Raw genomic sequence first — 14695 nt, 5'->3', positions numbered from 1 at the left:
CCATTGCCCTCAGCTCCTGCACGCCGGAGGTTGCCTCGTCCCCGCATGCCGCAAGCTAGAGATCCAACTGTGCCCCATTGCGTCAAGCTTGACCGGCCTCGCTGACCCCCCCCCCCCCCCCCCCCCCCCCCCTCAGTGTGCTCGCATTGATCCCTCCTCGCCCCCCTCGACTTTCGATAATCGAGTTGTCCCGCATATTAAGGGAATATTTTATGACAACGATAATTCCATTCTATGTCACTATAATTCATGCACCATGTTCGCTGGTTGGTTTCAGCCAGCCCAAACCAGCCAGCCAACAGTGTTTTCCTCTCATAATAAACCAGCACCAGCCAGTCCAAACCAGCCCAGAAACCAACCAGCGAACATGCCGATGGTATTGGAAAGTTTCGTGACCCCCCAACCATACATATCCGGTGTTTGGATCCCTTGTTATAGCTTACTTAGCTTTATCTAGCAAGAAGCTAGAACAATACTCTCTCTATTCCAAATTATAAGACCCGACTTTTCTAGATACATTACTTTAGCTATATATCTAAACATAGTATGTACTATCTCCGTCCACAAAAAAATGCAACTACGAGATCTGTCCTGATCAATCTAGTCTAAGTTTGACCAAATTTATAATAAATAGTATTAGCGTTTATATCTATATAAATAAAACTATTATTAAAATATATTCTATAACGAATCTAATGGTACTTATTTTGTATCATGAATATTAGAACTTTTTATATAAATTTAGTTTTTTTTTCTCGATGGGGGTTTAGCCAAAGTTAACTTTGAAAAATGTGAATTGTATTCTTTTATGGGAGTATCTAAGTACATAGCAATATATATATATATATATATATATATATATATATATATATATATATATATATATATATATATATATATATATATATATATATATATATATAACACTACTACCCTGTAGCTGGCTACAAAATAACTTATTTGGTAGCCACTTTGAGTTACGATAATTACTATGTTAATTTACGAGATTATAGTAACTCATTACTAAGTGGTTTACTATAATGTTATGGTAAATATCCCCATGTGTTATAGTAACTCAACTATCGTAAATATGTATTGACATTGAGGCTGTTCGCTGGTCTGGTCTGAACCAGCCAGCCAGCTGATCCCCCTCTCATTTCACTGTTCACCAAATCAGCCAACAGTGTTTTTCTCTCACAACAATTCAGCCGGAACAGTATTTTCAGCCAAGTTTCAGACCAGCGAACGGGGCCATTATCGTAAATTAGTATATAAAATTATTGTAAATGGAGGTGGCTACAAAATAACTTATTTTGTAGCTATCTACTGAATATACTCTCCCTGTATATATATATATAGAAAACCAAAATATCTTATAATTTGAAACCGTGAGAGTACATGTTATTAGTTGGTATGCTAGTTGTTTTATGTTTTACATGTAACAGTAAGCAAGTTTCCTCTCACTTTGTAGGCAAACCAATTTGACCCTCGTGGACTCTCTTGTGCTTGTGCCTTTCCTTCTCCCTTACACTGGCAGCAGGTGGCGACCATACAGCACGGAACTCCAGTTCACCGCTTTCCTTTCTTCTCCCGTTCAGTCGTTCACCCCGCGTGCGCTCGCTCACTCACTCGCACACCCCCCCTCCCCCCCGCCCCTCTGAGTGGCGCAACTGGGCGGCGCCGCCGCCTCCCTACGCCAGGTGCCCAGGTGTAGCATCGTCAGGCCCTTCGCCAGGTCTTCGCCAGGCCCTTCGCCGGCGATGAGCACCCACCACCAGGTAGGCGCACCCCTCCTCTTCGCTTCCTTCTGTGCGAGACCGAGCACCCGAACCCTAACCTAAGCTATTCTGGGTATTTGTATTCGGATCTGATCTAATTGCAAGCGTATATATGTATCATGCCTACTAACTTCGTGTTTTTGCAAACATTATTGGGTGTACATGTGTACGCCCATGTCCTTGTGTCCGCCCCTCAGTCAGGCATGAGAGCGCGCTTCTAGAATAATGTCTGTGCTTACCTGTGTGATTGAAAGCATGGGTTCATCCTGTAGCAGATCCCATTCCTTCGACGAGACTGAAGCAGCTGAAAATGCAAAGGTAACTTATCTCTTAGACCAGGCTAATGCAGTCAGTAGGTTTCATTTTTGTGTTGGTAAGAAGTAACATTCTTACCTTCTAACATTAGTAGAGTGGTTGCAGTCTGCAGACATCGACCGGAGGATTTTGCAAGAAACAAAGGCCGAGCAACACATCCACAAGCTCTTACTTCTTGGTAATGCCAACTTACTTGAACTCGTGGTATTTTGTCATGTGAAGTATACCTGTTTTGTAGACTTTTGTCTTGATAGTTTGCTGGGTCAGCCAAAAGAACTATCGTGAAGTTGATCCCTAGTCAATTCTCGCCTGCATTCTAGACTTGATAATGTGTTGTCCATCGCTAAATTACTTTGCGTGTCTTCCTAACATTGGTCCTCTTTTTCAATCGCTTCTTTGAAAGGTGCTGGAGAATCAGGGAAGTCTACAATATTTAAACAAGTAAGGCTTATGCCATTCCCTGGAGAATCATAATTCCTATGTCATCAGCAAGACAGCAAGTCATATATATGTCTGACAACTTATTGCAGATAAAGCTCCTTTTCCAAACTGGCTTTGACGAGGCAGAGCTTAAGAGCTACACGTCAGTCATCCATGCGAACGTGTATCAGACAACTAAAGTATGCTATACTAGAAAGGGTGTGTCTTTTTTTTTTCTCTTACGTTGTAGTGATGATTATGTAGGAAGTTTTGATTATGGAGTTGTTTGCTGCTCCAATGAGGGCGTATTTGCTAATATTTTGTCTCAGTAATGAGTTAAATGTGCATTCCCAGATATTATATGAGGGAGCTAAAGAGCTAGCCCAAGTGGAACCAGATTCCTCAAAATATGTTTTATCTCCAGATAGTCAGGTTTGCACCTTTTTCCTTGGAAATTAGAGTTAAATTTTGCCAAACTTGCTTGTTTTGCAACATAATTGTCCTAATGTGGTTTGGCTGACACAATTGCTATGGTTTAACTAACGTGCCTGGAGCTTTGCTAACCTAAAATGCCTTATTATGCTTTGCATGATTACATGCTCATGAATGATATCTGTTGAAATTAAATTCAAGTAAATGGAACAGGGAGGTAAAGAAATGGCTAGGTCATTGTTTTTATGCATTTCTCCTTAGATTTTCCAGAAAATTGTTTACATCTTTTGGTATCTGGTAACCGCACCTACATTTTATTGCTTCAGAGAAGGCAGCTCTAGATATGCTAAAATATTTCTTGTTTGAAATGTTTGTTATGTGATATTCATCTAGATCAGGTTTTGAGCATTTGCTTTGTTTGTAGCTATGAGTTTAAACAGTTAACAAATGTCAACTTTGTAGGCATTTCAATGCATTTATTAGCTCTTAGAAGCTTCTCATTGCACAGAGCACACCTTATTAGCCCACTAAAATACCTTTTGTGTATTTGTATTGTAATTTATTATAACTTCAGGAGATTGGAGAAAAACTATCAGAAATTGGTGTCAGGTTGGATTACCCATCGCTGAACAAAGAACATGTACAGGATGTAAGAAAACTATGGCAAGATCCAGCCATTCAGGTGAGGTTTCTTCTACTTTGATTTTAAAAATGTATAAACTTTTAAACAGAAAGCTTGATTATTTAGAAATTCGTTTGTAGGAAACTTACTCACGAGGAAGTATTCTGCAAGTCCCAGACTGTGCACAGTACTTCATGGAAAATTTGGACAGATTATCTGAAGTAGATTATGTACCAACAAAGGTACACAGTTATCCTCAATCTACTTTTTTAAAGAGAGATTTTACCTATTTGTTTTCTGACGTCGGCATAATATTTCATGTTGATTGTCATGGTACTGAAATTTACATACTGTTTGAGGTTGTCAACTAGCAGCAGAACAAGAACCTTTTCTTTTGAAGACCTTAGGAGACCATTAGTTTAAATATTCAGGGAGGGAACACATTTACAATTTACACCTTATATATAACAATATAGACTCACCATGCCTAGTTGTAGTGCAGTGAGGGGAAAAGCTACTGAACTTCTATATAACAGGTTCAATCTTATCTGAGTCCCTCAGGTCTCAACCTCTGGTGTTTCCATGCGATTATCTACCAGAAACTTTTCTTTGCTGTAAAGACTTTTGATTCCTTTCTCAACTTCCATAACATAAGCATGGTCACACTACCGAGGTTATTTTTCTCTAGCAACAATGTTCCCTCCTCTCAAGCAAAGAAAATTGTTAAATTACATCTATGTATTTGAATAATAGTGGTACATTAGGAAGCAGTCTCTAAAGTGCATAAATTGGAATAATCTTGTTCTGATCTGTCATGACTCATGATACTACTTGTGGATATTTTCCTTAAGGTATTTCTTGATTGATCATATATGCTACTTGTCTAATATCTATAGGTTTTGTTGGTCTGAACATCGAATTCTGTCTGAATTGGCCGAATCTAGTCATCCTCATGCTATATAGAAACATTTCCTTGCATGTGGATGTTTCATCATATCTATTTCTGTTACTACCTGGTTATTTGAGATAGGTCTTAAAAGGCTTGCTCTTGATTTTACTCTTAATAATTTATGTGGACTACTTGACAAGGACTGATTTTGCAGGAGGACGTGCTTCATGCAAGAGTACGGACAAATGGTGTGGTAGAAACTCAGTTTAGGTAATCTGCTATTGTGCTACTTGTTTATCACTAGTTAGATATAACTCTTAATAATCAAATTCATGTATTTTTTCTGCAGCCCTCCAGGAGAGAGCAAAAGAGGCGGAGAGGTCTATAGGCTACACGATGTAGGAGGCCAGAGAAACGAGAGAAGGAAATGGATCCATCTTTTTGAAGGTGTTAATGCTGTAATATTCTGTGCTGCCATTAGCGAGTAAGACCAGTTTCCTAGTTTACACTTGATTAGCTTGAACTTAACCTATAATGGCAAATTCTACTCAGAAGGTGCCTTTTTTCCAGATTTGGTTTGGGCACTGCAAAATTGTGTTGTAGTTGCCTCTAAGTCAATGTAGCACTGATTGGTTTTCCATGATCAGAACATTTGTTCTGTTACTGATACTATCCAGTTCTATTTTTAGTGCCTTTTATATTACTTATATTTCTAATTGAAATAAATATGATTTTTTTGCCAAAAATTTTTCATAGCCTTACTTGTTTGGTGGGGCACTTTTCAGGTACGACCAGATGTTATGTGAGGATGAGACGAAGAACAGAATGATGGAGACTAAAGAACTCTTTGATTGGGTGCTAAAGCAAAGATGTTTTGAGGTTTGTATCATAATTATCACAATGTCTGTTCTCATACTATGTTTTAGTCATTCCAAGACCTAGCTGATGCAATTTTGACATCCAGAAAACCTCATTCATGTTATTTCTCAACAAATTTAACATATTTGAGAGAAAAATACAAAAGGTAACTATTGCCCTTCTTTACCTACCAAGAGCCGAGTATAATACACTAATTCACACATGTGAATAACACTTGTTCTCCTAATGTAGGTTCCTTTAAGTGTGTGCGAGTGGTTTAAAGATTACCAGCCCATCGCACCTGGCAAACAGGAGGTGGAACATGCCTATGAGTGAGTATGCTTCTCTGTCTCCCTATGGCTTGGCAGTATCTTATAAAGATGTATATGCGCACATGGATGCCAAAATAAGTTTTCCACTTTGCTGTCATCTTTATGTGCTGGTTTTATATTGACTAGGGAATCATTTTTATAGGTTTGTAAAAAAGAAGTTTGAGGAACTCTACTTCCAAAGCAGCAAGCCTGATCGTGTCGACCGAGTGTTCAAGATCTACAGAACAACAGCCCTGGATCAGAAACTTGTAAAGAAGACATTCAAGCTGATCGATGAGAGCATGAGGCGCTCCAGAGAAGGAACTTGATTGAGGATGTGTTGTTATGAGCCACATGACAAGTAACTAGAATGGTGAGAGGAACAGAAAGTTTACGGTGTCACAGCTTTGCCTATTGTGATTCTTTTTACATGAGGAACATTTGTTGATCTTTTTGCTCCACCACAAGCCAGTAAAAGTATCTGTTTTGTGCCGTGGTCTTGGGGAAGTTTGGATCCTCTCCATTCCACCCAATTTTAGGACAAAATGTTCTGCCAATCTTTTGGAGCACTGCCTGTTTGATCTCGCAATATTAAGTTCATTCGTTGTTGTCTATGCAGCATGCATAGTCACGAATTGTCTGAATTTATTAACCAGCACTAGATGGAACTTCGATTGATAAGTTATGAAAGTGTCCCAAGACTAGATTTATCTACGCATCGCGATCACACTATCAGAATTTAACAATCAAGAAAGGTAGACGTCTGAAAGAGCGAAAGTGTGATCATACCATCGGAATTCAAGAAAGCTGGACGTCTGAAAGACCAAAAGTGCTATTACAGTAAAGCAGGTTCCTCTACATACATGCAGAAAGCAAAGCCCTCAAAGGAAGAAAGTTCCGCAACGCCAACGCATTACAACGCAAAAAACCATTTGAAGCAACGTGATGAACCAAAGTGAATTCTGCATGCGGCATTGCCAGAATTTGCGTTCGATGGCTAGAGAGCAAAGAGCATGCATGTCCAACACAGTGTTGTGCAGATCTCGAGCGTCTGATGCGAAGCATGATCCCCAGCTGGTAAGAACAAGGCACTGACGATTTGACGAACACAGCCACAAACTCACAAGCCTAGTTATCATCACCTTCTCCCTGTGACTTCTGTGACCGCATTCTCCGCATCCATTTCCTCTGGTTGGACGTCGCCTCAAGCGGCGCCGAGCTGGGTGGAGCAGCGGTCCTCTGGTGATGTTGTGCAGCTGCCGAGGTGGGGAGCTCCGCCGGAAGCGCGGCGGCCGTGCTGGTGATGGCGTTGAGGACGACGAAAGCGAGGATAGGCGACAGGTCCAGCGTTCCCCCGAGCGGCGGGATGATGCCCCGGAAGATGTTTAGGTACGGGTCACATATCGTGCTGCATTGCATTGCCATTGTTGTTACATATACAGTATATACATGTCAGTAAAACAGCTCATTTTATTTTTCACTTTTAGACGTCTCCACAAGCATACGAAAAAACCATCTAGGAACACTTATCTGAAGAAGAAGAAAGTACAAGGCAGAGAAGCTTTTCTGCTTTCCCACTATTTGGTTCATTGATCACTTCGATTGAGGAAGCGAACTTGCGAGTGACAGTTGAGCATATGTCACTGTAACATGTCCATCGTTTGAATTTTTTGACGAAAGAAATGGCACACTGTCATATGCTAGTTTCGGAAATGTTTTTGTTTCCGAAAGGCGGCAAAACATTTAGCCATATTTTTATTAGACGGGAAAAAAGAAAAAACAGAAACAAAACATAATTACAAGAGAAAAACACCGACTCTACTATCGCCTACTCCCTACACCTCTGGCCACAGGGCCCAGAGAACCCACCTCTGAAATATAGGTTCTCTGGTTGTGAAATCATATCGTTTTCTAGTGATCCAGGATATCTACATTTCTACCTAAATCTCAAAATTTTGAACCACACCAATAAGTAAATATAGCATGTACTACCATAGTTGCAATGGCGCTTACCTCAGAGGCGCGACGATAGCGGGCGGCGTGCTTGGGAACCAGGTGAGCACGAGCCTGACGACGAGCACCGTGTTGTAAAGGTTGAGGAAGTTGTTGATACCGTTGGACACCACCATCCCGGCCACCGAGTCCCCGAGCACCGCCGCGAAGCAGTGCTCCCCAGACAGCAGCGTCGCACGCCGCGCCACCACCAGCCGCCTCCTGCCCTGCTCGTTGCTCGTTCCATCAAACAACGGCGGCGTTGGGTTCCGTCTACTGTGTTAACGAGACCGAGCTCACGAATGCAGCGCGTGCTTGCCTACCTGGGAGAAGGAAGAGAGGTGGGAGTGGGCGGCGAAGAGCGGCTTCAGGAGCGGGTGGGCGGCCGCCGCGGACGCGAGCTCCTCGAGGCGGCGGGCGAGAGGGGTGAGGACGTCGGGGCCGGGGAGCGTGCGTGTCCGGTGGACGCCGGGGAGCGGCAGGTGGCGTACGGCGAGGAGCAGTGGCGGCGTCGAGGCGTGGTGCTGTTGAGCCGGGTCGGCGTTGGGGGAGGCCATTGGTGCCGTGCTTGAGCCTTCAGGCGGGTCGAGGCGGATGGCGGACGAGAGGGTTACAGGGTTCAGATAACGTTTCGAGGCAGCCAGATCAGATGGTACGGGATTGTTTTTCTTGATTGGTCCTTGGACTGTTTAGAAATTATCAGGGGCTGGGCGTGGCTATCGCCGTGTCGTGCGAACGCCGACGCAGCCTGCCCCGTCCGCCTTCGCCCCGTCCCACACGCGCACTTCGTCCTATCTCTGCGCACATCGATCGCCTCTGACCTCCTCCTCTTTCTCTACGCGGGCAACACTAGGGAGCCGGGATGAACAACTGAGGACGAACACGCCCCCAGCGCAGCCCGACTGTAGCACCACCGTCCGCGAGCCCCCCGTGGTCCCGTCCGTCAGCCCCCAGGCGCGCCGGGCGCCTAGTCCGCTCACCCCCGCTGTACAGCATAAAACACTTGCAATATGAAAAAAATTTGAATGCAACATGCATCTGAAAATAGATGAAACATTTGAAACACGCATTTGCAACATGTGTGTGAAACACACACGAAACATCCACATTTACAACTCACAACATGAAATCACTTTAAAAGCATCTAGGCCCCTAGTTGAATTTTGATGATTAATGACAGTACATGATTACTGTGACTAACGTGTGTTTTGCAGAGGCAATTAAGTTAGGTCACAGTAATAGAGATCGATTGTGATATCATGGTGGTCATGCCCCTACAATGGAAATCGTTTCGATTTTTAAAGGATGGACGACAAAATTAAGGATGGACTAGTTCTAAGTGTCGTTTGGTGTTGAGGAGACACTTAGAGTAGTTTAGGACTTTATTTTTCCTTTGGCCGTACTATTAAGGGGGTATGGATGGGTAGCTTGACCTAGATGAGTCTAGTGAGTTAGGTGTAGTGCACACTTGCTAAATCTAGCACTAGGTAGCTCCTAAAAAGCCCTTAGATCAATTGGAGCAAACTTCATTCATGAGAGTTGGAAGTGAATGGAGGGTCCAATGCTGACCGGACGCTGGTTCCGGAGTGACCGGATGCTGGCGCAGAGTCTGATCAGTTCATTTGATCAAGGTGATTTCGTCTGGTATGATCGGACACTGAGAGGTGAGTGACCGGACGCTGGGTGCCAGCGTCCGATCGACTCCAGTAAGGTTTCAGAAAGGAAAAATTATGATCGGACGCATCCGGTCAGTGCTGACCGGACACTGTCCAACGTTCGGTCACAACTTAATCACTGGAGATCAGGGAGAACTGATCGGAGCGTTCGGTCAACATGATCGGAGCATCCGGTCACCCCGCAGAGGCACATAACGATTCGTTTTTCAACCAAGGTTATAACTACTTCCTCCATTCGTGTAAGGGGGTACTTTTGCTCATTCCAACAGCTGAGAAATACCTTTGAGAGTGTTAAGAAGAGCAAGGTCCTAGTGAGGTGATTGAGATTTGAGAATCCCAAAGAGAGCCCTTATTAGTGAAAGCAAGAGTAGCAAAGTGTGCATCCACCCTTCTCATTAGGCTTGTCGTGGTCAAGTAAGAGTTCGTACTTATTACTCTTGGTGATCGCCATCACCTATACGGCTTGGTGGTGATTGGGAGCTTGGTGATCATCCATCGGAGCTTATGGATGATCCAACTCAAGTTATGAGCGGTTGTGGGTGATTCACCGTGACGGAGTGTCGAAGAATCAACCCGTAGAGAGCACTTGATCCTTGCGTGGATCAAGAGGGAGCTACACCCTTACGCGGGTGCTCCAACGAGGACTAGTGGAGAGTGACGACTCTCCGATACCTCGGCAAAACATCGCCGCATTCCTCGTTCTCTCTTTACTTTGAGCAATTTAATTCTTATCATTTATATTCATAGAATTGTCATGCTAGAGTAGGATTGGAACATAGGTTGCTAAATTTTTGTGCGGTAGATCAATAGAAACACTTTCTAGACACAAGGGGTTAATTAGGCTAACCGTAGGACTTAATTATTGTAAAGAAATTTAGAATTAGTCCAATTCAACCCTTTCTTGGGCATCTTGATCCTTTTAATTGGTATCAGAACATCGTACTCACGTATTTAGGCTTAACCACCTAGTGAAAGATGTCTCACGGGGATGTACCTCCTCCTATCTTTGAGGAGGATAATTTTCCTTATTAGAAAATCCGTATGGAGGTGTATTTAGAAGCTCTAGACGTTGTAATACTTAGAGCCGCCTCACAAGGCTTCCCAAAATCTTGGGATGCTACACACCTACAAGGCGATGAGATGAATTACGAGAAATGAAATGCAAAGGTTTGAAACACCATCTTTAGAGGTCTTTGCAAAGATGTATTTAACTAGGTGAGGAACCACAAAGACGCCCATGCACTATGGTCGGATATTTGTGCGCTCTATAAGGGAACAAAGAGTGAGCGTGAGGAACACTATCATCTTGTCATGAAAAAACTTAACTCTTTTGATATACTTCCTAAAGAATATGCTAATGAGATGTACTCATGTTTAAATGTTTTTGTAGAGGAAGTCAATGAACTTGGACTCACTCAAATGCAGCCATCCGATGTTGTAAGAAAAATCTTGAGTGTCCTTCCCATTGATAAATATGGGCATATTGTGACCGTACGTCATCAAGGTGATCTTTCCACCGCTACACCAACACAAATCTTAGGGAAGATCAATGCTCATGAGATATACATGTACATCACATCTCAAGATGGCTCATCCTCTACTAAGAAGAAAGGAAAAGACTTAGCATTCAAAGCTAGCCAAGAGAATGGCAAAGCAAGGCTTGAGTATGAGAGCTCAAGTGATGATAAAATTGATGATGCAAGTCTTGCTCTCATGGTGAGAAGAACTGCCAAGATTCTAAAGAAGCTCAACAAGAGTGGCATCAAGTTTGATGGCAAGAAGAAAAAGTTCTTTACTAGCTCTAGAAGGAAGCCAATCTCCGAGATTGATTACTACAATTGTGGAGAACTTAGTCATCTAGCATACCAATACACCAAGCCCAAAAAAAAATAAGTTCTAAGAACAAGTACAAGGGCAAGAAATATGACTCAAGCAATGAAGAAGAAAAACAAGCCATACAAGAAAAGAGATGGCAAGAAGGACTTCCACAAGAAGAAAAAAAGTGAAAAGGCATACATCGTCGGTGATTGGCTCACGGACATTGATTCATCTAGTGGCTCATCCGATGATGATAATGACAACGAGAAGCTGGCCACCATTGTTATTGACTCTTCATCATCTTCACTGCCATCATCCTCTACATACCTATACCTTATGGCTAAAGGTGATCGCAAGGTATCAAATGATGATAGTAGTGGTGATGAACATGCTGGCAATGATGATAGCGATTGTGATGATGATGAATATGAATCACCTTCTTATGATGATCTTGTTAAATTGCTAAATCAATACACTAAGATCATTAGAAAGAGTAAAGCTAAAAATAAAAAACTAGAAGCTAAGAATGATTCTCTTTTAGCTAAATGTGATATAGCCGAAAACACTAGTGTTGAGCTTAGAGAAGCAAATGATACTATATCATCCAAACTCAAGGAGCTTAAATCTTCTAAGAAAGAGTTTAAAGACAAACATGATAAACTTTAGAGGATACACAATAAGCTCGTCACTAGCCACAACATGCTAAAAGAAGAATATACTACTCTTAAGATTAATCATGATAATCTTGTCATTGCTCAAGAATATTTATCCAATGAGCCACATGATGCTACTAACAATGTTGTTAAGATTGATATAGCTACATCATGTGATGATTTGATCATTGAGAGCATTGAGCAAAGTTCTAGTTGCAAGGGTAAGCAAGTGGTTGAGACCGAAGATTATGATGAGTTTGTCAAGCTCAAGAATAACAATGAAAAGCTCAAGAAAGATCTTAAAGAGATCAAAAGCCACAATACTATTGTGCTAAAAACTCTTGATTATGATAGTGATTTAATTCTTGAGAATGAGAATCTCAAAGAAGAGAATAAGAAGTTTAAGGAAGAGAAAAATAATGATGCTCTCAAAAAAGAGAACAAGAAGCTTAAGTTGAAGAAAGAGCATCTTAAGATTGGATTGAGCAAGTTCACAAGAGACAAGCATCTTTAAAGTGGGCTACTAATGAACATCGTCATGAAGATAGATAGAAGTGGCATTAGGTACTTGGCAAACCAAGAGAAGAAAGCTCAAGCTCACCAACAACATAACTCAAAGCAAAAGCCAAAGAGATGTTTTGAGTGTGGACAAGAAAGCCACTTTACCCATGAGTGCTAAACTCCACCACCACAACCCTTGCCCAAGCATGCTAGACCTTTTACTTTCAATGCTCATTACATGCTTAGAAAGGATTCTAGTAGAAAGATGAAAGTCATGTTCTTAGGACCTCCCAACAAAAATAGGCCTACGAAAATTTGGGTAGCAAAGTCACTTATTGAGAAGGTGAAGGGCCCTCAACAAGTTTGGGTTTCTAAAGCTTGATCTCTTATGTGTAGGTGAACTACAAGACCGATGAAAGTTATTGGGTTATTGATAGTGGTTGCACACAACATATGGCCGGTGATTCTCGTATATTCACCTCACTAGATGAATAAGTAGATGGACAAGAAAGAATCATATTTGGAGATAATTTAAAGAGCAAGGTTAAAGGATTGGACAAAGTGGCAATATCAAATGATCATTCTATCTCAAATGTGCTATATGTTGCTTCATTAAGCTTCAACTTGCTATCCGTTGGATAATTATGTGACCTTAGCTTCCAATGCTTGTTTACCGAGAAGACAGTTGTTGTATCTAAGAAGGATGATGATCAAGTGATATTCAAAGGATTTAGATAAAATAACCTATATCTAGTGGACTTCACCTCTGAAGATGTAAATTTAAAGACTTGCTTATTCACTAAAATAACACTTGGGTGGTGAAAGAACCTAGGATGCCGCCTAGAGGGGGGTGAATAGGCGTTTCTGAAAATTAACACCTTTAAAAGCGGAAACAATTAGTAAAGTGAGTTTCCAAAAATGGAAACTCCAAATAAAGAGTACCACCCCTCACAAGTTAGCCACAGAGTATATAAAAGATACTAAATAAATCTAGGAGCCAAACGCCTGCAACCAAAGAGTTAGAGCATAATTCAATTCAGTTTAGCGAAGGGGTTAATACCGGACGTGTCTGGTATTCACGACTTCAGTGGAACAGCTCCGAATTTGCTCCTTTTGATTTCTATCTTCAATCCAAACTGCAGGAAACTATTAGAGATAGTAATATACATAGAGTATCTACAGAATAGCTAAAGCAACACAAATATCAAATGAAATGCGAATTGAGACACGATATTTGTTTTACCGAAGTTCGGACTCGTTCGAGTCCTACTCTCCGTTGAGGGGGCTGCGAGCGACCCAGCAAAGGTCAGCCCTAGAGGGTACCACGAAGGTCACTCTAGTCGGAGTCTTTTTCAACTCCTTTTCCTCCTTCCACTAAATGATTCCGAGGCGGCGGAATCGACCGTTACAAACTCTCCGAAGCAACCACAATCTCTCGGTTGCTCTCCGGCTACGCCTAGCCGTCTAGGACCAAAGAGTCCAAGAGTAACAAATGCGAATCACGAGATTGACAATATACACAAGTGCTCAAGTGGTGGCTTGCTCTCTTTTTCAAATTCTCTCTTAACCCATAAATTGATTTTGCAATTTGGATCACACACTCACTAAGAGAGGGGTTAAGAGAGTTAGCAAGACTTAAAAATGTGTGTCTATCTTAGTAGAATCAGCAGCCTCCAAAGGTGGAGGCTTGGGGGTATTTATAGCCCCCTTGGAAAACTAGCCGTTTTATAGCCGTTGTAATACCAGACATGTCCGGTATGCATACAGGACACGTCCGGTATGACTCACACTGTGCCAACGGTAACTAAGTTACAGTGATGTTGTGAGGCGTCGGAACTCTCGAAGAATGCCGGGACTTCCGACCGTCGGAACTCCTAACTCAAGTCGGAACCCCCGACCCTCAGCAATTTTGAAAAACATGTAACTCAGTTAAAGTTAGTGAGGTGTCGAAACTCCCGACGCATGTCGGAACTCCCGACCGTCGGAACTCCCGACTCACGTCGTAACTCCCGACCCTCAAGGCTTTTGAAAACTAGCCGTTGGCTTCTTGGTCATCCATACCGGACATGTTCGGTATGAATATCGAACACGTCCGGTATGACCAGGACAGTGAACCCTCCAAGTTAGTTGAAGTGCGAGACGTCGGAACTCCCGACCCATGCCGGGACTCCCGATGAACCAACCCGAGAACAACAATTTTATAGCTGCTGGACAAATACCGGACACGTCCGGTGTGAATACCGGACACGTCCGGTATTGCCAGACCAGCAACAAATCAGTTAGCTCTTTTGTCGCTCAAATACTCAAAAACTCACATGGGTTGGCTTGAGCACTTATGAAACATTATCTATCAATATGATGCATCCCTCTTAATAGTACAACATACCTATTAAACTCAAGATCAAAGGAAAAATAAATTTATACCACTTA

General features: G+C 42.2%; 2 protein-coding genes across 4 annotated transcripts; one reads left to right on the top strand and one right to left on the bottom strand.

Moving 5' to 3' along the window:
• The first annotated feature begins 1634 nt into the window (after positions 1-1634).
• Positions 1635-6243, top strand: LOC136551749 (guanine nucleotide-binding protein alpha-1 subunit-like). Of its 3 annotated transcripts, none has more exons than XM_066543299.1 (14): positions 1635-1778; positions 1980-2096; positions 2199-2271; positions 2497-2534; positions 2624-2713; positions 2868-2945; positions 3520-3627; positions 3708-3809; positions 4671-4726; positions 4806-4940; positions 5242-5335; positions 5421-5480; positions 5567-5646; positions 5789-6243. In XM_066543299.1, exons 2-14 carry the CDS (start codon positions 2004-2006, stop codon positions 5952-5954), a joined length of 1173 nt encoding a protein of 390 aa, XP_066399396.1. In that variant the 5' UTR covers positions 1635-1778; positions 1980-2003; the 3' UTR covers positions 5955-6243. The 3 variants fall into 3 exon arrangements, with proteins under 3 accessions (XP_066399396.1, XP_066399388.1, XP_066399403.1); XM_066543291.1 differs by having other exon boundaries at positions 1976-2096; XM_066543306.1 differs by lacking the exon at positions 5421-5480 and having other exon boundaries at positions 1976-2096.
• Positions 6244-6419: 176 nt separating this feature from the next.
• LOC136551772 (ylmG homolog protein 2, chloroplastic-like) lies at positions 6420-8229 on the bottom strand. Its single transcript, XM_066543317.1, has 3 exons — positions 7941-8229; positions 7639-7844; positions 6420-7033 (listed from the first exon to the last, which is right to left on the bottom strand). Exons 1-3 carry the CDS (start codon positions 8172-8174, stop codon positions 6754-6756), a joined length of 720 nt encoding a protein of 239 aa, XP_066399414.1. The 5' UTR covers positions 8175-8229; the 3' UTR covers positions 6420-6753.
• Positions 8230-14695: the final 6466 nt, after the last annotated feature.

This window comes from Miscanthus floridulus, chromosome 1, assembly GCF_019320115.1.
Source record: "Miscanthus floridulus cultivar M001 chromosome 1, ASM1932011v1, whole genome shotgun sequence".
Taxonomy (NCBI): Eukaryota; Viridiplantae; Streptophyta; class Magnoliopsida; order Poales; family Poaceae; genus Miscanthus; species Miscanthus floridulus.
The sequence above is the reverse complement of the archived record's forward strand: the minus strand, read 5'-3'. Positions and strand labels throughout refer to the sequence as shown.

Coding starts and splice junctions, on each gene's coding strand:
- LOC136551749 (XM_066543299.1), top strand. CDS start 2,004: ATGTCTGTGCTTACCTGTGTGATTGAAAGCATGGGTTCATCCTGTAGC. Junction 2,097..2,198: donor AAGCAGCTGAAAATGCAAAG/GTAACTTATCTC, acceptor GAGTGGTTGCAG/TCTGCAGACATCGACCGGAG. Junction 5,481..5,566: donor TTGAGAGAAAAATACAAAAG/GTAACTATTGCC, acceptor CTCCTAATGTAG/GTTCCTTTAAGTGTGTGCGA.
- LOC136551772 (XM_066543317.1), bottom strand. CDS start 8,174: ATGGCCTCCCCCAACGCCGACCCGGCTCAACAGCACCACGCCTCGACG. Junction 7,845..7,940: donor ACCTCTCTTCCTTCTCCCAG/GTAGGCAAGCAC, acceptor AGCAACGAGCAG/GGCAGGAGGCGGCTGGTGGT. Junction 7,034..7,638: donor GCTATCGTCGCGCCTCTGAG/GTAAGCGCCATT, acceptor AATGCAATGCAG/CACGATATGTGACCCGTACC.